The sequence below is a fragment of the Myiozetetes cayanensis genome, unplaced genomic scaffold (genome assembly GCF_022539395.1).
Source record: "Myiozetetes cayanensis isolate MyiCay16 unplaced genomic scaffold, myiCay2020 scf51, whole genome shotgun sequence".
Lineage (NCBI taxonomy): Eukaryota > Metazoa > Chordata > Aves > Passeriformes > Tyrannidae > Myiozetetes > Myiozetetes cayanensis.
This window is the reverse complement of record NW_026087754.1, coordinates 321623-343117: the sequence shown is the minus strand read 5'-3', so window position 1 is coordinate 343117 and position 21495 is coordinate 321623. Positions and strand designations below refer to the sequence as shown.

General features: G+C 67.7%; 5 protein-coding genes across 5 annotated transcripts in view; 1 reads left to right on the top strand and 4 right to left on the bottom strand.

Moving 5' to 3' along the window:
• TMEM106C (transmembrane protein 106C) overlaps positions 1-21495 on the bottom strand; it is a 159788-nt gene that overhangs the window by 105113 nt on the left and 33180 nt on the right. The gene's annotated exons all lie outside the window — the stretch shown is intronic.
• On the bottom strand, positions 241-9365 carry MAP3K12 (mitogen-activated protein kinase kinase kinase 12). The gene is made up of 14 exons (XM_050334236.1): positions 9188-9365; positions 7278-7623; positions 6800-6983; positions 5887-6078; positions 4976-5134; positions 4486-4644; positions 4138-4246; positions 3891-4000; positions 3198-3314; positions 2867-3004; positions 1985-2432; positions 1643-1713; positions 1045-1294; positions 241-427 (listed from the first exon to the last, which is right to left on the bottom strand). The coding sequence occupies exons 2-14, from the start codon at positions 7603-7605 to the stop codon at positions 335-337; spliced, it is 2358 nt and encodes a 785-aa protein (XP_050190193.1). The 5' UTR covers positions 7606-7623; positions 9188-9365; the 3' UTR covers positions 241-334.
• TARBP2 (TARBP2 subunit of RISC loading complex) lies at positions 10439-15022 on the top strand. The gene is given in 10 exon segments (XM_050334260.1): positions 10439-11191; positions 12022-12191; positions 12654-12753; positions 13219-13302; positions 13447-13519; positions 13739-13856; positions 13960-14087; positions 14308-14405; positions 14407-14498; positions 14634-15022. Coding segments are annotated over 10 exon segments (1074 nt in total). The 5' UTR covers positions 10439-11138; the 3' UTR covers positions 14792-15022.
• On the bottom strand, positions 15240-16069 carry NPFF (neuropeptide FF-amide peptide precursor). The gene is made up of 3 exons (XM_050334222.1): positions 15974-16069; positions 15716-15834; positions 15240-15387 (listed from the first exon to the last, which is right to left on the bottom strand). The coding sequence occupies exons 1-3, from the start codon at positions 16067-16069 to the stop codon at positions 15270-15272; spliced, it is 333 nt and encodes a 110-aa protein (XP_050190179.1). The 3' UTR covers positions 15240-15269.
• LOC126649888 (cyclic AMP-dependent transcription factor ATF-7) overlaps positions 16897-21495 on the bottom strand; it is a 56789-nt gene continuing 52190 nt past the window's right edge. Inside the window, exon 12 of the mRNA XM_050334243.1 lies at positions 16897-21286. Within this exon, the coding sequence (XP_050190200.1) occupies positions 21075-21286 (212 nt within the window). The 3' untranslated portion in view covers positions 16897-21074. The remainder of the gene's footprint in view (positions 21287-21495) is intronic.

Below are 21495 nucleotides of genomic sequence, written 5' to 3'. Positions count from 1 at the left end.
AGTGTCACCAGTAAAGAAAGGGTGGGACTACCTGGGAGGGGGCTCAGCCCCTTAAATACCATGCCCCCTCCCCTGAATTGTTACAGTAGGACCTTCATAAACAAATGGGGGAGACAAAACACCCTCTCCCCCTGTTCTTTGCCCCTGTCCCCCCAAACCACTTAACAGTGCCCCCTCAAAGCCCCCTGTGCCCCCCAAAAAAACCCTTGCAGTGCCCCCACCCCGAGCCAGCAGCCGCAGTAGAGATCGATAGATATTTATATAAATATTTGGGGCTGTACAAGTGAGGGGGTGCAGGGGGTGGGGGTGTGAGGAGGGGGGGGACACACACAGGTCACAGGCCCGGGGGGGCTGTGGGCCGGGGGGGCCCCTCGCCGCTGCCTGAGTGGTCGAGCTCTGCGCTGTCACAGTCCGAGTCCTCGGAGACCTTGGGGGTGAGGGAGACACAAACAGGGGGGGTTAAACATCCCCCTTCCCCTGCTATCCCTGGGGACCCCCTTCCCCTTCCTAACCCCATCCAGGGGGGCTCAGGGGACCCCATCATCCCCAACCCTGGGGATCCCCTTGTTTCGAACTCCATCTGGGGGAACTCGGTGAACCCCACCCCAGCATCCCCAACTCAGGGGGACGCCCCATTGCCAGTGGGGCCATGAGAGACCTCCTTCCCCTTGCTAACCCCATGCAGGGGGGCTCAGGACACACCCCCCCTCCAACCCAGGGGACTCCCACCCCATAGTGACCATCCCTGGAGAGCTCCTTCCCCTTGCTAACCCCATCCAGGGGGGCTCAGGAGACAACCCAGGGGACTCCCACCCCATAGTGACCATCCCTGGAGAGCCCCTTCCCCTTGCTAACCCCATCTGGAGGGTCTCAGGGGACCACCCTCCCTACACCAGCATCCCCAGCCCTAGCAGGGCCCTGGAGAGACCCCCTTCCCCTTGCTAACCCCATTCAGGGGGGGCTCAGGGGACCCCACCCCATGGTGCCCACCCCTGGGAGGGCTGTGGGTGCTGCCCAGGGTGAGTGGGAGGAGGGGGGCATCACCTTGGGGCTGAGCCCCCCGTGCCGGCGGCCGGGCCCCTCGGGGGGAGCCGCGTCCAGGGGGATCTCGGAGCCCTGGGAGAGCAGGTCCTCGGAGCGGTCGTCGGGACGCTCGTCCGTGTTGGTGCTGCCCACGTCGGGGGTGGCGCTGTGGGAGGGCTCGCTCGTGTGCCCCTCGTCCCCGTCCCCATCCGAGAAGTTCTCCGAGCTGAAGGTCGACAGCGACTGGCGCTTGCTCATCCCCGGGGGCCACCTGGGTGGGGGGCAAGGGGTGAGGACTCACATGTCTGGGCACCCACGGACCCCTCCCAGGTGTCTGAGCACCCACGGACACCTCCTGTACCCTTCCAGGTGCCTGGGCACCCACAGACCCCTCCCAGGTGTCCGAGCACCCATGGACCACCCCCACCCTGAGATCCCCCGTCATCTACACACCCAGAGCGCTTCCACCCCACCTCCCCCCTCGAAAGACCCCAGAAACCCCCACCCCAAAGGACCCAGCGCTCCCAGTCCCTTAAATGACACCTGCAGGAACCCACGTGTCGGTGCCCACCCCCCCCCCAACCCAAAGCACCCATGGAGGGGGGGTGGCAACACCCACCTCTGCCGCAGTGGCAGCTCCACCTCGCTGTCCACTTCGCCCTCCTCCTCCTCCGATGAGACCCCCCGCTTCTGGCGGCACAGGAGGGCAGTGTTGGGGTCCTGCTGCCCCTCAGGAGGGACCCAGGGCCCTGACCCCCCCACCCTCCACCCCAGGAGGGACCCAAGAGTCCTGACGCCCTCAAACTCCTCAGGAGGGATCCCCTTCCCCCACACCAAACCTCTCCCCAGAAGGAATCCATCCCACCTCCCACTCCTGGGAAGGACCTGGGGTTCCTGCCCTCTGTGTGTCCCCCACCCCCAGCCCCCAAAAGAGGGACCCCAGGTGCCCGGGGGGTCTCACCTGCCCGCGGGTGACGGCCGCCCGGTACAGCAGAGCTGCGGGGGTGAGGTGCTGCCCGGCCCCCCCTTTCCCCCCCCGACCGGCCCCGCTCTCCCGTTCAGGCTCCCCGGGAGTCGGGGGCTGCGGCGGGGGGGACCCTTGGGTGCCCGTCGCCCCCTCGGGTCCCGCGTCAGGTACCGTGGCCGGGGGGGCACCCGTGGCCTCCAGGGTGCCCCCGAGGATGTCGGGGCTGGCGGCGGTGGCGGGGGGCACGGGGAGCCCCCGGGGGGTTCCGGCCTCGGGGCCCAGCTCCCCGCAGCCCCCCCGGGGCCCCGCTTTGCGGTGGCGCCCCTTGGCCCGGCGGCTGCGCCCTGGGGACGGGGGGCCCTTGGGACACCCTGGCAGGGCCACCTGCGCCATGGCCGCGTCCAGCTTGGGCAGCAGCACCTCCGGCTTCAGGATGTCGGGTCTGGGGCAAGGGAAGGGGCTGTGGTTTGGGATCCAGGCGGCCGGGAGTCCTCCCCACCCCAGCCAGGAGGGACCCCTATGTCCACACCCCCCCAAAAAAAGATTCCCCTCCAAGGGCCACACCAGCATCTGCAGGCCCAAAGACCTCCCTCCAAAGGAATCCCACCCTGAGGTCCCCAGGAATCTGCACACCCAGAGCACTTCCCTCCACCCCAAAAAAAAACCCCAAGTCCCCCATCCCAAAGGGCCCAGGGCTCCCAAATCCCCCAAACAACCCCTCACATCCAGACCCCCAGACCACCACCACCCAGAGGTACCCACTTGTCCGTGCCCTCCCCACCCCAACCCAGAGCACCCAGCACCCCCAGCACCCTCCCCCCCAAAGGCACCAGTGTCCCCCTCCTTTGGCCCCCAAGGGGGTGACCCTGGGCTCACCTCTTGCCATGGGGTGAGAGCTTCTGGGGGACGTTGCGTTTCTTGATGAGGGTCTCGACGGCGTTCCCGTGCAGGAGCCCCCGCTGTGTCCGCGGCTTGAAGAGCCCAGGGTAGCGCTTCTCCAGCGCCTGCTCCCTCCTGCCATGGGCACCAGCACGGGGCATGGGGCACAGGGGCTCTGGGGGGGGCAGCCATGCCCTTGGGGGGCTGGCTGGGGGCTCAGGGTGGGTGTGGGGAGAGCACGGCCATGGGGTGGAGATAGGGCTGGCCATGGGGTGATCACGGGATGGGCACAGGGGTTGCTGTTGGGTTCTGGGGGTGCCCAACTCACCTGAGCAGCTCCTTCTCCTTGAGCTCCAGCTGCAGCATGAGGGCACTGAGCTCCATGTAGAGGTTGTTGGCGCGCTCCAGCTTGCGCTCGTAGTGCTCCCGGATGTCCAGCGCGTGCCTGGGCCCCGGGACACGCAGGGGGTTGGCACACACACCCCACAGCACCCACAGCGTGCAGGGACAAACACCCACGGACCCCCACAGCACCCATGTGCAGGGACAAACACCCATAGACCCCCACAGCACCCATGTGCAGGGACAAACACCCACGGACCCCCACAGCACCCATGTGCAGGGACAAACACCCACGGACCCCTCAAAGCACCCGTGTGCAGGGACAAACACCCACGGACCCCTCAAAGCACCCATGTGCAAGGACAAACATCTATGGACCCCTCAAAGCACCCATGTGCAAGGACAAACACCCATAGACCCCTCAAAGCACCCATGTGCAGGGACAAACACCCACGGACCCCTCAAAGCACCCATGTGCAGGGACAAGCACCCACGGACCCCCACAGCACCTATGTGCAGGGACAAACACCCACGGACCCCTCAAAGCACCCACCACGTGCAAGGACAAGCACCCAGCAGCCCCCCCTGCACCCCAACACCCACTGGCATCCCCTACCCATGGTCCCCACCCCACTCCAGTGCCCCCAGTGCCCCCAGTGCCCCCCGGGCCGGGCCCCACCGGAGCTCCTCGCGCCGGCGGTTGATCAGCTCCTCCTCCAGCCGGTGCAGACACGTCCCCTCCGACTTGATCTTCTCGAAGTGCAGCTTCACCTCCTCCCGCCACTCCGCCTGTGGCACAGGGGGCACCGTCTGCCACGGGCACCCGGCACCACGGGCACCCAGGCACCCTGGGCACCGGGCATCCCGCGCACCAGCTGCCACAGGCACCGAGCACCCAGGCCCTGGAGTCCCGGGGTGCTGGGTACCTGGGATTTGAAGTAGGTCTCCTGGGGGGTGGAGAGCACGTCGGCCGAGGCGATGTCGAGGTGCAGCAGGATCTGGCGGAAGGACGGCCGGTTCCGGGGCTTGCTGTTCCTGGGGTGGGAGAGAGAGCAGCACGACACTGAGGGGTGCTGGGGGTGCTGATGAGGTTTTTGGGGACCAGGGGAAGGGAAGGGCATGCCCAGGGTAAAGGTGTCCCCCCTGCCCTGCCCAGCTTTGAGGTGCCAGTGACAGGTCCCACAGTGGCTGCATGGCCCATCCCTGACACGGGTGCCCAGGGTGGGCTGCCCCTGGCAGGGTGTCCCCCCCGGGGTTGTGCCCCGGGCACTCACCAGCACTGGCGCAGCAGCACCTTGAAGCCATCGGGGCAGCTGGAGGGCACGGGCAGGTGGAGGCTGTTGCTGCCCACGCCCCAGATGATGGCCGACGAGTCCACGTCCTTGTAGGGGATCTCGCCCGTCAGCAGCTCCCACAGCACCACCCCGAAGGACCTGGGGGCACCCATGGCTCTGTCACCCACAGTAGGGCATCCCCAGTGTCCTCCTGCCATCCCCTGGTCCCCCCCCTGCTGCCACTGCCCATCCTGGGGTCCCCTTTGCCCCCTGCTCCTGTGGCCCCTGGTGTCCCCCATTCCTGCAGTGTCACTCCCAGTGTCCCCATCTCCAGTCCCCCTCGGTGTCCCTGGTGACCCCACAGTGTCTCCTGTCCCTATTGTCCCCGATGCCTCCTGTGCCCCCTGTTGTCCCCATTGCCCCCCAAAGCCCCATGTGTTGCTGTGTCCCCGGTGCCACCACAGCTGCCCCGATGTCCCCACGTCCTCACCAGATGTCCACCTTCTCGGAGACGGGCTCATTGCGGATGACCTCGGGGGCCATCCAGGCCACGGTGCCGGCGAAGGACATCTTGGTGCTCTTGTCGATGAGCTCCTTGGAGGTGCCGAAGTCCGAGATCTTCACCACGTCGTCGTAGGTGATGAGCATGCTGGGGGGCACGCGCTCAGCGCCACGCCAATGACACGCCAATGACACGGGCACGGCACCGCCGCGGGCATGCAACTGCTGCGAGCATCATCGGGTCACGGGCACGGCACCGCCACGGGACGGCACCGACACTGCCGTGGGCATGGCATTGCCGTGGGGCAACACTGACATGGGCATGGCACTGCCATGGGACAACACCGACATGGTGACACTGCCATGGGCATGGCACTGCCATGGGACACTAACATGGATACGGCATCACTGTGAGGACACCAACACGGGCAAGGCAACGCCAGGGGACAGCACCAACATGGCACCACCATGGGACAACATCAGCACAGGCATGGCACTGCCACGGGACACCGATGCAGACGTGGCACCACCGTGGGACACCACCACGGCCATGCAACTGCCATGAGTGTGGTCCTGTTGTGGGGATGCCACCACCACGAGCACGGCACCGCCACGGTCATGCAAGTGCCACGGGCACAGAACCGGCACGGTGTGGCACCGCCAGGGACATGCAACGGTCACAGCCATGCAACCGCCACGGGCACAGCACCGTCACAGGCGCGGCACCGCCAAGGACACGCAGCCGTCACCGCCACGCAGCCCCCGCGGGCACGGCACCGCCACAGCCATGCACCCACCACGGGCATGCACCCACCACGGGCACATCCCCATGGCAGCCACACCCCCGGGACACCCCCCAGCACCCAGGGGTGCTCCGAGCCCACCACCCCCCCCGCTCACTTGGGCGACTTGAGGTCGCGGTGGATGATCTTGTGCAGGTGCAGGTAGTTCATGCCGCCGGCGATGCCCATGGACCAGTCGACCAGGAGGGAGGGGGTGACCTTGCGCCCGGCGCGCAGCACCTCGTAGAGCTGCCCCTGGGCGCAGAACTCCATGATGATGCAGTAACAGGGGGCCTGGGTGCACACGCCCCTGGGGGCACAGCGGCACCTCAGCGCCCGCCGGGGGCCCCCCGTTTATCCAGGACACCCAACCAGCGCCCTGTGCCCGTGCCGTGTCCCCCCCATGCCGGTCCATGCCATGCTGGGGGTCCCCATGTGTGTGACGTGATGGTGCCCGGGGCGTGCCTGTGCCACGTCCATGCTGTGTCCGTGCTCATGCCACATCCATGGGCATGCCTATGGCATGTCCATGACCTCTGTGCCTGTGCCCACACTCATGCCATGCCTGTGCTCATGCCCATGCTGTGTCCCTGTTGTGCCTGTGCCCATGCCATGCTCATGCCATGTCCATGCCATGCTCATGCCGTGTCCGTGCCGTGTCCGTGCCCTGCCCATGGCATTCCCCATGCCCACAGCATGTCCATGGCCCATGCCATGTGCATGCCCATGGAGTGTCCATGCCTTTATCCCTCATGCTCATTCCATGCCCATGCCCATGGCATGTCCATACCCTGTGCCCGCATGTTCTATCATGTTCCATGCCCTTTGCCATGCCCATGTCCTGGCGTGCTCGTGGTGTTCCCCCTCACCACGGCTTTCCCGTGCCACATCCAGACTCCACGGCCCTGGCATGACCGTGCCCCACACCACGTTCCATGCCCCACGCCCAGGGTGCCCCCACACCCCACCCGTGCCCACGGTGCCCCCGTCCCCCCACACTGGCACCAGCGGCCCCCCCCTCCCCTGCTCACTTGAAGGTGATGATGTTGGGGTGCTTGAGCTTGCGCAGGTGTTTGATGTCGGTCTCCTTGAGGTCCCTCACCTTCTTCACGGCCACCTCCTCGCCGTGGAAGCGGCCCAGGAACACGGCGCCCTGTGCCCCGCTGCCCACCCACTGCAGGTCCAGGATCTCCTCAAACGGCACCTCCCAGGGGTCTGTGGGCACCCACAGCCATGGCACCCCCACAGCACCCAGAGCACCCTGCTCCTTTGCCCCCTCACACCCTCCTTTGCCCCCTCATACCCGACTTTCCCACCCTTGGCCCCTCCTTTGCCCCATTGCCCCCCGCTTTGACCCTCCTTTGCTCCTCTGCCCCCTTTTCCCCTCCCTCCTCTTCCCCCCTTGCTCCCTTGCCCCCTCACTCCCTCCTTTGCCCCTTGCCTCCCCTTTGCCCTTCCTTCCACCCCCCTCCCCCATGCCCCCAGCCCCCCAGCCCCACGCCCCCTCACCCTCGGGCGGGTGTTTGTGCTCGGCCGCGTAGGCTTTGCCGATCATGGTCCACACGGGCTTGAGGCACCCGAAGAGCCCCTCGAGGAAGCCCCCCCCGGCCTGGCAGCGCAGGTGGGCGGCATCGGCCGCCAGCGGCCCCGCGGCCTCGGGGCCCAGCTCGGGGGGCCGGGAGCCCCCCCGGCGCGGCCAGGCCTCGGGGGGGGCCGTGGGGGCGGGCAGGACATCGCGCAGGACGCACTGGGTGGGCGTCAGCTCCTGCTCGGGGGTCCCGTCCGAGGGCAGCGCCAGCGAGGGCGAGGGCGTGCGGGTCTCGTGCAGGCAGGCCATGGCGGGACCCCCGCCCGCCTGGGGGGACACCGGGGGGTCAGCCGGGTTAGGGGGGGCACCTCCGAACACCCATGGGCACCTCTTGTACCCACAGGCACCGCTTGACACACGTGAGCCCCTTTACACACACGTGAGCCCCTCCACACGCGTGTGCACCGCTGCCACCCACATCTGTAGCCCCCCTGCGTGTGCACAACCTTTGCACACGTGTGTGTCCCCCCTTGCACACTTGCCCCCTCCTCACCCCCTACATGGGGCCAGGGGGCAGAGCCCCCCCCCACCCAGTGCCCACGAGTGTGCGAAGGCCACGTGCAGACCTGCTGGGGGAAACTGAGGCAGGGCGGGGAGGGACGGGGGGTTCAGGGGCTGAGGGGTCCCGGGGACTGATCCGACTCCTATTTGGGAGGGGGGCAGTTACCATGGCAACAGCGGGGCAGGGATGATGTCATCATAAAATTGGGGGTTGAGTCACCGGGGAGGGGGTGTGGGAGGGGCTTAACGTCACCCCGAGGGACCCGGGGAGGAGGGGGGGCACGACCCGCCCCTCCAGGTGTCGCGTGTGTCCCCCCGTGGTGACATCACGTCACGCGGTGACGTCATCCCGGTAAGGGATGGAGCCTTCCCCCCCTTCTCCCCCCGCCCCGGGGGAAACTGAGGCAGAAACGGGGGACCAGCGACCCTGGGGGGGTTTGGACAAAGGGGTTGGGGAGGGAAGGGAGTGTCTGTCGCGACATGCGACAGCGCCGGCCCCATGTCGCGACAGCGCAGAGCTGGAGGAGGGGAGCGGGGGAGTGAGAGCGCCCCCGCCGGCACCACATGTCGGGACATGGCGCCCTGTCGCGACACCGAGGAGGGGGCGGCGGGCCGTGCGCGACGCGCTGTGAGGGGCACACGCGTGTGATGGTGGGGGGGTCCCTGGAGTGTGTGTGGGGAAGGGCAGAGCCGCGGGGGGCACACGCGCGTGCAGGGGCCTGGGGGCCCACGCGGCCCACGCGTGTCGGGGCAAACACGAACCTGAAGGGGGCCTGCACCCGCGGCGGGGTGAGGAGGGGGCCACGAGACCGTGTAAGAGGGGCACAGGCGTGAGGGGGGCGGTGGGGGCGCGCACATCATGGGGGGACACACGGACACGGGGACGCACACACGGACACACAGACGCACCTGCCGCCGTTGCACACGCGTGTGCAAGAGGTCACGCGCGCGTGCACGGGGTGCGGGCACGTCTGCGGGCGGGGTGGGGGGTCACGCGTGTGCAAGAGCATCACCCCCGTGAGAGGGGGGGAGGGGGCCACACGCGTGTGCAAGAGGCCGCTCTGGTCCCCTCACCCCCCCAAGACCCCCCCTCAAATCCCGCGGGGACCCCTCGCCCGGGGCGGGGGAGGAGGGCGCGGCCCCCGGGCCCGGTGGGGGACCTGCGTGGGGGCGCGGGGGATACGCGGCATCACCCGCTGTATCCCCGGTCCTGTCCCCCCACCCCCGATCCCGGTGCATCCCCGGTCCTGCCCCCCCATCACTCCCACCCCCGGCCCCCAATCCCGGCGCATCCTCCCTCCCCGCGGCCTCCCCGTGCCGGCGCCGGTACCTGGGGGGGCTCCGGGCCCCGCGCCCGGGGATGCGGGTGATGCTGAGGGGGTCTCGGGGGGTCCCGGTGCTGGGGGGGTCCTGGTGGTGCTGGTGCTGGCGGGGCTGGGCCCGGCGGGCGGGGCCGGTACCGGGGCCGGGGCCGCGGTCGGGGCGAGCGGCGAGAACGGCCCCGCCCGGTGGGAACGGCCCCGCCCCGGCCCCGCCCCGCGCACCGGAGAGACCGGCACGGACACCGGGACCCCCCCACCGGCACAACACCGGCACCGGGATCTGCCCCCCGATACTGCAGCGGGACCCGGCACTGCGGCGGGAGCCGGAGAGAGCGGCACGGACACCGGGACCACCTCCAATACTGCACCGGGACCCCAATACTGCACCGGGACCCCGATACTGCACCGGGACCCCAATACTGCACCGGGACCCCCCGGACCTGGAGAGAGCGGCACGGACACCGGGACCACCCCCAGTACTGCACCGGGACCCCAATACTGCACCGGGACCCCCCCGAACCCGGAGAGAGCGGCACGGACACCGGGACCACTCCCAATACTGCACCGGGACCCCAATACTGCACCGGGACCCCAATACTGCACTGGGACCCCCATAATGCACTGGGACCCCCCGGACGCGGAGAGAGCGGCACGGACACCGGGACCACCCCCAATACTGCTCCGGGACCCCAATACTGCACCGGGACCCCAATACTGCACCGGGACCCCAATACTGCACTGGGACCCCCCCGAACCCGGAGAGAGCGGCACGGACACCGGGACCACCCCCAATACTGCTCTGGGACCCCGATACTGCAGCGAGACCCCCGTACTGCACCGGGACCCCAATACTGCACCGGGACCCCCCGGACCTGGAGAGAGCGGCACGGAAACGGGACACCCCCGATACTGCACTGGGACCCCACGGCTCTGGGACCCTCACCGGACCCGGGACGCCCCGATACTGCACCGGGACCACCCCGGACCCGGAGAGAGCGGCACGGACACCGGGACCACCCCCAATACTGCACCGGGACCCCCCGCAGAACTGGAGGGACCAGCACGAGCACCGGGAACATCCTCCCCCCTTACTGTACCGGGACCACCCCCCGTTCCGGGACACCCGCCCCCCCGCGATGGGGATGCCCCCCGATACTGCACCGGGACCACCCCCGGCACCGGGAGAGATCGGCACGGACACCGAGACCCCCACCGGGACCTCACCGGCACCAGGAACGCCCCCCCGACACTGCACTGGGACCCCGATACTGCACCGGGAACCCCCCGATGTCGGGACCCCCCGACAGCAGCACCGGGACCTCCAGGAGCAGGACTGGCCTCCTCCGGTGCCCCCAGGACCCCCCCGGCACGGGACTCGCCCGACTTCAGCAGCACGCGGGGCACCAGTGCAATCCCAGTGCTCCCAGTATGGGTGTCCCGCCGTTCCCAGTGCTCCCAGTACGAGTGTCCCACTGTTCCCAGTGCAATCCCAGTGCTCCCAGTATGGGTGTCACTCTGTCCCCAGTGCTCCATGTCTGAGCCTCGTGGTCCCCAGTCTGGGGATCCCTCTGTCCCCAGTGCTCCCAGTGCAACCCCAGTGCTCCCAGTGTGCCTCTCCCTCCATCCCCAGTGCTCCCAGTGCTCCTCCTCTGACCAGCGCCACCTGTGGCTCACCCCCCTCACCGTCTGTCCCTGTCCCCACTGTCCCCATTGTCCCCACTGAGGGGGAAACTGAGGCACGACCCCCTTCCCCCTCCGAGAGCCACGTGGCCCGCCCCCCGTCGCCTCCTCGCGCGGGGGATTGTGGGACTCGTAGTCCGCCGGAGGGGGCGGAGCCGCGTCGGCGCGCGGGGCGGGCGGCTCCGCCGGACTACGATTCCCAGGCGCCCCCGCGCGGCGCTCGCCTCCCGTGATGCCGCGCGCCCCCTGGCGGCGCGGGCGGCGGCCGGAGCGGCGGGGATGAGCGAGGAGGGGGCGGGCGGGGCCCGGCGGAGCGGCGGCGCCTTCCCCAGGTACCGGGACCCCCCCCGGGACCCCCGCGCCAGGCACGGCCCCCGCGGCCGCCACAGACCCCCGGCGGGCGGGCAGCGGGAGGGGCTGGCTAGGCCGCGCTACGGGGAGGGGGTGTGAGCGGCGGGGGTGGTGGGGAACACACACACGTGGGACTGTCCCCGTGTCGCCACGCGAGGGAGGGAGGAGGGGGGGGCAGGTGTGTCCCTGTGGGGTGTGGCGGTGGCATCGCGGGTCTCTGGGTCGCTGGTGGTGCCATCCCTGTCCCCCTGTGGCGCTGCCACCCCCATCCCGGTGTCCCCGGTGGTGCCACCCCTGTCACCGTGTGGCGCTGCCACCTCTGTCCCCATGTGGCTCTGCCAACCCCTCGCCATGTGGCAGTGCCACCCCCTGTCCCCCTGTCCCCAGTGGTGCCACCCCACTCCCCGTGTGGCACGGCCACCCCTGTCCCCGTGCCCTCGTGCTGTGTGGCAGTGCCACCCCCGTCCCCACACTGTGTGGGGGCTCCATCCCTGTCACCACGTTACACACCAAAGCTACCCCTGTCCCCCCCCCATCCCTGTGTCCCCACACTCCATGGCAGTGCCACCCCCTATCCCTGTCCAACGAGGTGATGCCACCCCTGTCCCTGTGTCCCCGGTGGTGCCGTCCCCATCCCCACATCCTAATGCCCCTGGCACCGCCACTCGTGTCCCTGTGTGCCCTCTGACCCGTGGGGAGGTGGTGCCACCCCTGTCCCCCTGCTCCCTGCCGGTGCCCTCCTTGTCCCCGTGTCCCCCCCTTGCCCCGGGGCGGGGGAGGTGACAGCGCTGTCCCTGTCCCTGTGTGCCAGCCTGGAGCAGATGGTGGCCGCCAGCCCCGGGAAGACGCCCATCAGCCTCCTGCAGGAATATGGGACACGCTTAGGACGGACCCCCGGCTACGACCTGCTCAAGGCCGAGGGCCAGGCCCACCAGCCCAACTTCACCTTCCGCGTCACCCTCGGGGACATCAGCTGCACCGGTGGGACCCCAACACCCTCAGACCCCCCCAAACCCTTCCTGACACCCCCAAACCCCTCCTGACCCTCTCTGTCCCCTCAGGAACATCAGCTGCACTGGTGGGACCCCAAATCCCCCCAGAGTCCCCTCAAACCCCTCCTGACCCCTGTGTCACCCCCAAGGGACATCAGCTGCACCTGTGGAATCCCAACCCCCCAAAACAACCTCCCTCTGACCCCTGTGTCACCCTCAGGGACATCCCAATGCCTCCACACCCAGGCCATGGGCCCCCCTCACCCCCCAGGGGTGTCCCCCTACCCAGGGGAGGGTGAGGTGGGGGAACCACAACCTGGGAGAAGTGTGTGGGTGGGTCACACTTTGGGCGACCCAGGGCTTGTCCCAGAGAGGGGGGAACCCTGGGACCCCTGGAAAAGTGGGTCCTGCTGAGGAGGACCCCTCCCTGAGCCCCCCCCGTGCCCCCCAGGGCAGGGCCCCAGCAAGAAGGCGGCGAAGCACAAGGCGGCCGAGGTGGCCCTGAGGCTGCTCAGAGGGGGGGGGGCCATGCTGGAGCCCCCGGAGCACAGGTGGGGGGTCCCAGGAGGGGCTGGGAGGGAGTTTGGGGGGCTGTGGGGGGGTGCCCAGGCAGTCTGGGGGTACCAAGGGGTGAAGGGCACTGAGGTTTGGGGGGATCTGTGGGGCAGGAGGGCGTCCAGGGGAGTTTGGAGGTTCCCAGGGGGGCTTGGGGATCCCATGGGATTTGGGTTTGGGGGCACTCAGGGGGGTCTGGGGGTGCCCAGGGAGGTGTGAGGGTGCCCAGGGAAAGTTTGAGGATACCCAGGGGGGTCCAGAGGTACCCATGGGGGTCTGGGGGTACCCTGGGGGTTTGGGTGCCTGTGGGGCTCTGGGGTGCCCAGGGTGGGTCTGAGGGGTATCCGGGGGGAAGTGAGGGTATGAGGGGGGTCTGGAGGAGTCTGAGGGGTCCAGGGGTGTTTTGGGGGGTGCCCAGGGGGTGCCAGCTCAGGCTTTAACATCTCCCCTTTCTCCCCCAGCTCTCCTTTCCCCCCAGAGCCCCCGACTGAGCCCGGCCCCGCCGCTGCCCCCCCAGCTCCTGCTGTGCCCCCTCCCTCGCCCAGGTAACAGTGGGGGGCACCCAGTGCCAGGATGGGCATGGGGGGGCATGGTGTGTCCCCAAATCTCCCATCCCCTCACCCTATTATCCTGCTGGGAGGGCTGGGGGGAGATGTGGGGTGCCCCCCTCATCCCTCTGCCCTCCACAGGGGACCCCCCTTGGAGATGAAGACACCCGTGTCCCCCCCCCAGTCGGAGTGTAACCCCGTGGGGGCTCTGCAGGTGGGTGACTACCCATTTTGGGGCCCGTTGTTCCTGCCTGGGGACAGCTACCCCCGTTTTGGGGCTGGTTATCCCCATTTTGGGGCTGGTTATCCCCATTTTGGGGCGGGTTATCCCCGTTTCGGTGCCGGTTATCCCCGTTCCGGGTGCTGCCAGCCCCTTCTGGGGGCGGTGTCCCCGTTCAGGGGGCATCCCTCTCCCAGTTTCCCGTGTCCCCAGGAGCTGGTGGTGCAGAAGGGCTGGCGCCTGCCCGAGTACACGGTGACCCAGGAGTCGGGGCCGGCGCACCGCAAGGAGTTCACCATGACCTGCCGCGTGGAGCGCTTCGTGGAGATCGGTGAGCCGCGGGCTGGGGGGGCCACACGGGGACCCCCAGGGTGTCTGTGGGGACGGGGCAGGGTGTCCTGGCTCACCCCAGGCCGCTGGGCCGCTCTCCCCAGGCAGCGGCACCTCCAAGAAGCTGGCGAAGCGCAACGCGGCCGCCAAGATGCTCGTGCGGATCCACAACGTGCCGATGGAGCCGCGCGACGGCAGCGAGGCCGAGGGCGAGGAGGACCAGTTCAACATGGTACTGGGGGGCGCTGGGGAGGGGGGCACTCCACGGCCCAGTGGGTAACCGGGGAGGGGGGGACCCTCTGGATTTGGGGTCCTTGGGGAAGGGTGTCTGTGGTCCCCATGGGTGTCCCGGTGTTGGGGTCCCTGCAGTTCCCATGTCCCTGGGGAGGGGGCTCGGTGGTCCCAAGGGGGGCTGGCGGGTTCCTGAGTGCCCTGTGCCCCCCCCCTGCAAGACGTGCCCCCGGCTGGAGGGGCTGCGGGGCCGAGCCCCTGGCTGTACCTGGGACTCCCTGAGGAACTCGGCGGGCGAGAAGTTGGGGCAGCTGCGGAGCCGGGGAGGGTGCCCCCGCGCCGGGGGGGGCCTGTGCCCTCCTGCAGGAGCTCTCGGAGGAGCAGAGCTTCGCCATCAGCTACCTCGACATCGGTGAGCACCCGGACACCCCCAGGACCTCCTCTACCCTTCCCCAGGCACCCCAGGCTACCCCCACCCACAGGTGCCCCAAGCCGGGCTCAGGGGTGCTGTGGGGGTGTCGGGGTGACCCCGGTGTCCCCTCCCCAGACGCGCTGAGCCTCAGTGGGCTGCACCAGTGCCTGGTGGAGCTGTCGACGCAGCCGACCACCGTGTGCCACGGGGCCGCCCCGTCCCGCGACGGCGCCCGCGCCCAGGCCGCCCGCAACGCCCTGCAGTACCTGCGCATCATGGCGGGGGGCAAGTGACCCCCGGGGGCAAGTGACCCCCCCCGGACACACCCACGGGCCCACGGACACACCCCAGGACTCGCTGGACCCACGGTGGGGCACCCGGCCCCCACCCACCGCCCCCCGGACACAGGGACCCACCTGGGTCCGTGGATGGACAGACAGATGGACCTCAGGGCCCAGGGGCTCCTTCCAGCCTGGCCCCCCCCCCCCCCACCGGTGCCAGGAGGGTCCCCGGGCACCATCGGCCCCCAGGAATAAAGCTGGGGGGGTTTGTACTCCCCGTGTCGGCGTCTGCTTGGGGGGCTGGGGGGGCAGAAAGGGGGCTGGTCCCTCCTCCCCTCGACCCGTCCCCCCAGGGGCAAAAGCAGAGCGAGCGCTCGGGGTGCGGGTTTGGGCACCACTTTATTGGGTGATGGACGGACCCGCGGATGGGCTTGGGAGGGACTCGGCTCCAGGAAGGGCGGACGGACAGACGGACTCGGGCCGGGGACGCTCAGCGGCGGCGACCGAAGCGCTGCGGGGTCGCCATCGTCCAGAACGGGGCGAGCGGGGGGTCCCAGCTCCGGGGGCTGAGCCGGGCCTGCGCCCCCCCCTGCGGCCCCCACCCCGACCTGCAAGGGGACACGGCACCGCTGAGCCCCGGCGGGGACAGGATGGGGACGGACGGGATGGCTGGGTGGGAATGAAGGGATGGATGGGACAGATGGGAATGGGCTGAGGGACACGGACAGGCAGACACAGGACAGACGGACATTAACAGGGACCCCCACCCCTGCACCGCTCCAGCCTTTCGCTCGGAACTCCCGAAACCCTCCGGGCCCCCTCCACCTCCTGCGTCCCCCCGGCGTTCCCAGCCCCGTCCCTCGGTGGCCCCGCAGTGCCCGGGACGCCTCCAAGTGCCCCCAGACCCCGCACCCCGGGTCCCCCATCCCTGCTCACCTCTGGGGCTGAAGGAGAGTCCCGGGGGAGCGGCCGGGGCGTTGCAGGGACCGGAGCAGCGCGCCCAGGGCGGCGGCGGCGGCGGCGGGGGGCGACCCCGGGGGGACGGCGGCGGTGACCTGTGCCGGGGGAGGACCGGGGGTCACGGTGGTCCCGGAGCCGGAGTGTGACCCCCCCCCCATCTGCAATCATCCTGAGCCTCCCCCCGTCCCAAACCAAACCCCCCCGTTTCGACGGCGCGGCCGGGTCGGGGCTCACCGGGGCCGGTTCGGGGGTCCCGGGGCAGCAGCGGGCGCTGCGCGGGGTCCCCGCCAGCAGCAGCAGCAGCAGAAGCAGCGCCGGGCGCCCCGTCATCGCCCCCGCCATCGCCCCCGCCCCGCCGCCACCGCCTCTTATAGCCCGGCCGGGCCGGGGGGTCCCGGGGGAACGGGCTAATTAAACCCATTTACCAGCCGCGACAGCCGCCCCCGGGGACGGACGGACGGATGGACGGGGCGGTCCCGCACATCCCCGCCCCGCCCGGGCCCCGTAACCGGCACCACCGGGACTGTCCGCACTGGCGGAGCGAGACCCCCGGCCCATCCTCGGGACCCCCGTCCTGTACCGGCACTACCCGAAAACAGGACCCCACCCCGCGCTGAGCCCCCCTCTCCCTGCACCGCTTCCCTAGCGGAGCAGGACCCTCTGAGACAGGGGCCCTCTCTGGAGACCCCCCGTTACCCCCTCTCTGGAGACCCCCCGAGAGAGGGACCCCTCCCTGCCCCGGACCCCCTAAGACAGGGACCCCTCCCCTTTCGGGGGACCCCCCGCGCCCCCCCCGCTCCTCCGCGTCTCGCTGCCGCCATCCGGTGGTCCCGCCGCGCTCCTGCAGCCCCGACGGCGCGGCCGCGGCTCCCTCCGACCCAAAACCTGTGGAAATCGCCCCAAACGCTCCCCCGAGGGTGCCCCCGCGCCACTGCGGCGTCCCCGCGTGTCCCCACAAACAGCTCACCCGCTGTGCCACCCCGCGGGAAGGGGCGTGACAGTCCCACGCCGTTCTGCGTCCAAGGGTCATCACAGCACCCTCCATCCAGTGACACCCCCCGGGGACACCCAGGGATGTCCGTGGGACAGGTGACACCGGGGATAACCCCTCCCTTCCCCCCCCCCCAAAAAAGCAGAGGGCAACAACCACCACCATCTCCTGGGTAATATTTTAATGTTATATTTGCAGCATAAATAAAAGGCACGTTACATGTTTGGTACGACACGGCCGAGGGGGGTGTGGAGGTTTGGGACGTGTCCCTCGGGTCCCCTGCCCCGCGTCCCCGGGCCCCCGCGGGGCTGTGAGGACCCGCTCACAGGAGCCCGTGCGGAGGGGGGTCCCTCGGGGGCTGCGGAGGGTGGGGTTTTTTTTTGGGGGGGGGGATTTTCAGCTAAAAAGGAGCTGCCCCGCGGCGGCGGCCGATCTACGATATATGGGTGCATATACGCGTCGATATGGACTGATAGATACTACACGGTTACGCTTCTCGGGGCGGGGAGGGAGGAGGGGGTGTTCTTTTTTTTTTTTTTTGGCTTCTTCCATTATTGATCGTCAAAGCTCGTGGTACAAAGCAGCTGGGTGAGGGCAGGGGGTAGGGGGGGAACGCCCAGGACCCTCCTCCCGCGTCCCTCTGTCGCCTCCTGGGCTCGTGTGCACGGAGCTGGGCGGGGGGAACCGAAGAGAAACGGGTCCAAAGAGTCCGAAAATGGCACAATTTCCCACCTGAGCCGCCCAATTCCCGAACCAGGGACCGACCAGTCTTGGTGGTGGTGGGGAAATGCGCCACCAACCCTTCCCACCCGCCCGGTCCTGAGGGATTTGGAAGCCGACGAGGAGAATTTCATCTCTGCCAGAGGGAGAGGAGGGAAGGAGTAGGAGCTCCCTCATCACGAACTCCCCCGGGCCGTGGTTTTCAGCCATTTGTTCCTATTCAGTGTTACAGTAACGATAAAAATCGGTCAAACTCGACTCCCACGGGCTGCTCCTGCTGTCTGGGCTCCCCCCCAAGCTCGACCCCAACACAAAGGAGCCCTTTCAACCCTGCAGGGCTCCCCTGAGGAGCCCCCGTGCCACCCTCCCCCCATTTCAGGCCCTGGCAGAGGGATGGAGGTCCCGGGGATCGGAACACGGGATGGGATCGGGAGTGGGGGGCAAGTGGAAGCCCTGGGACACCTCAGGATTCCAGGGGAGCCCAGGGCTGGCAGAGCAAAGTGCAGGTGCCCGGCACTGCCGAGCGGGGCTGGGGGCTGCCAACCCCCGGGAGCCTTGGAAAAGCAGGAAAAATCACCACGGGGCAGAAAGCAGGTTGTTTTGCCCCAAAGGCGTCCACAAGGTCTTCAGGCAAGAGCTGAACCAGCAAGGGGAGGAGGAGGAGGAGAAAATGCCACCTTCATCCCACCTGTCCTCACAGGGGGACCCAGCACAACTGACCTGACAGAAAATCTGACTTCCCACCCAAGAAAACACCCCCAACTCCCTGCACATCCCCAGCACCAAGCCAGCCTGGAGAGGGAACTGCTCCCAAGGGGAGGCCATGAGGAAGGGGAGGATGATGAGGGGCACAAACCAGCTCTTCCCAGCAGTTTGGGGAGAAAATTACACTCCCTGGAGCCCAAAGGCTCCCTGGGAGCAGAGACCACCCTGACCCTGGATCTCCTCACCCAGACAGCCTGATGGATCAACAGGTGGCTGCTCCATCAGCCTGAGGGGCTGGAGGAGTCACCCCTTGAACCTTCCACCTCCTTCAGAGGGGACCTTCAGCCCCTTCCCAGGTTTTGGGTGGCTCTGCCGAGACCCCAGCGAGGGATGAGCATCACCCCCGTGCCCCAGAGTGACTCCTGGGACATCACCCATCACCTGGATGGGAGTAGAGGATCCTCCTGAGGCTGGATCCCTGTGGATTCCTGCTTTGCACCATCCAGCTCCATCCCAGCAGGAGAAATGGGACCTGAGCCCTCTCTGGGATCTGCTTCCAGGGCAGCCTTTGAGGTAAAACACACCTGAAAGGGGCACAGGGAGCTCCAACCCTGCGACTGAAGCAACAGTTAAGTCCAGGTATGGCCAAATGCTTGTTCCCTGCCCAGGTTTGGAGCTTTCCAACCGCCTTTTCCTGGATTTGCAGAATTTTCAAGGCACTAAAGCACTGGCGATGGGAGATGTGGGAATGGGGTGGCACCGGGGCATGGAGGGAGGGGGAGAAAAGCTGCTCCTGCACCCCCATCCTGGTGGGGCCACCAGGATTCCCTGGAGTGCTGAGGCAGGAAAAGCCCTCCGTGAGCTGCAGGCTCGGCTCTCCCATCACACAAAATCAGACAATTTTACTCCCCAAGGGTAAAACAAGAGGCTGGGGAAGCTGCTGCCTTTGATCCAAACACTGTCCCAGATTTTCCACCCCTGATCCTGCCAGTGAAGCCCCTTTGCCTCTCCTTCCCCCCAGACCCCACAGCAAACAGGGAACCAGCAGTGGGACCAGCCCAGAGCTCAATTCCTTCCTTCCTTCCCCTTCCCACCAACACTTTTCCCAGAGGGACAAGTTTTCCTGCAGAGCTGAGCGCTGGGATGGCCCAGGAGGGGCCACGTCCCGGGATGGGACGAGGAACGGTGGAAACATCTGTGAACCCATGGGCTGTGCAGGAACAGCTTTACAGGAGGGATAGGCGGGTCTGGGGGGCTGTGTGGGATCCAAACCAGAGGTTGGATGTGATCCCAATCACAGACAGGAGTTGGGATGAGCAAGAGAACAGAGGGGAGTGAAGGAGCAGCAACACAACCAACCCCAGGCCGCGTGTGGTCGGTACGGCCGCAGAGGTGAGGAAGACCTGGGAGAGAGGGAGAGGGAGAAGACAGATCCCATCCACGGAAAAACCCAAACCACTGGACTTCCCCATCCGTGATGAGGTCCCAGGTTTCCTGCTCAGCCTTTGCTTTGGGTTTTGCTGTCCCTGGAAACCTTCCAAGTCTGGGGAAGCCAAAGAAAAATCACTTGGACAAACCAACTTGGCTCCAAAGTGGCGAAGTGCGACCTGAGGGGGAGGAGGGTTTGGCTGAGGAGGAACCTGGGAGGGGGAGGAAGACCAAGGGCTGATGCAGCTCCACGGACTGGGACGAGATTCCTTCCAAGAGCCTGAACTCACGTGAAACTCCTTCCCATTTCCAAACTACCGGCTCCAATCGGCACCTCGGGAAGCACAGACGGACACACACGGACACACAGGTGCCCAGCGCCCACCTGGCAGGAAAACAGACCCAATTCCAAGAGTCTCCCAACACGGAGGGTGGGTTCTTAACCTGCCCTATGAACTGGAAGCTCCGTGAATCCTTTGTTTGCTCTGGCTGGGAAGCAACGGACGCTCCGTCGCCGCGAGCGGAACATCATCGCGAGGAAGAGGCAAAAGAGCGGGCAGAGACGCCATCCCGTGCTCCCTCCCCTCGGAACAGGCAACTTAATCCACGATTTAAGGCCACCATTATTAAGGTCATCGAGGTCATGTGTGTGGGAGGTGATCCCTGGGGAGGCAGGGGTGGGTTTTGCTCAGGTGTGCGGCGGAGCTGGGGCCGGATGCCGGATTTGGGGACTCACACGTCGCTGCCTGCTGGGTCCATCCCTGAATCCCAGAGCGCCCGGTCCCTGTGGATGCCCATCAGCACTGGTTTGCCGTAGGGAAGACGGGAGCAGCCCCGTGGCTGCCTGGACAGGCCGTACCTTTCCCAGCCCCTGGTGCGGGAGCAGCGACCGGGAACGCGTCGTCCCCTTCTCCCAGCCAAATCCACGGCGCTCACGCTCCCGCCGTGTCCGAGATCCACCGCTGGAATTTGGGAGCGAGGAGACCGACCCCGATCCCCCGTTAAGCTCAGAGCTCCAGGAGGCTCCTGTGCCAAGGTGCAACGTTTGAGGGAGAGGGAGCGGGGATGAGCAGACGCCTTGGGAGCAGCACTGAGTGTCAGAGCCCCCCCGAGCCCCTCTGCTGAGGGTGAGGGGCAGGGAGAGGGGGCTTGGAGCAGGGACTGTGCCGAGGGGATCCCCGGCACGGAGGTTTAGTGTTACTGTAACAGATCCCTGCCAGCCCACCTTTCCAGGTGCTCTCAGAGGGGGCTCTGGGAGCTGGGGGGGCTCTGAGGGACCGAGGGCAGCGCTCGGCCCGCGGGGCCGGGGCTGTACAGGCTGTGCAGTGGGAAAGCGCCAGAGCTGCCCTTAACTCAAAAAAAACAAAACAAAACAAAACAAAAAAAATCCCAAAAAAAAAAAGAAACCAAAAAAAAAGAAATGAAAATCCTCGTGGGCCCGCCCTGGGCAGGGCCAGGGGCCGTGGTCAGTCTGTGCTCGGCTCCGGGCCATCATCTGCCGGCAGACTGGGACTGTGGGGCCATGATGACGTGGGAGGGCAGGCCCAGCTCTGTCCTTTGCCCGGCCATCTGCGTCAGCACTGAGGTGGCCACGGCCTCGGCCGCCGAGCGCACGCTGAGCCCGTTCGGGGCGGCCGACGCGGAGCTGTGCTGGATGACGGGCGCGGGGGAGCCCGTGGGCTCCGAGCTCTCCTTCGGGCTCTCTGCTCCAGGAGGGGGAAGGAGGGGAGGGAAAGAAGAAAACAAGGTTAGGGAGAGGCTGTGGGGGTGGGTGGTGGTCGTGGCACGGCGAGGGGGGGCGGGAGGTGCGGGTTGAACGCTCACCTTTCCGGCCTGGAGCGGAGAGAGGATGCCTATGGAAGCCCAGCTCCCCCCCCGATCCTCGCCAGGCACTCCCCTGAGCCCCCAACCC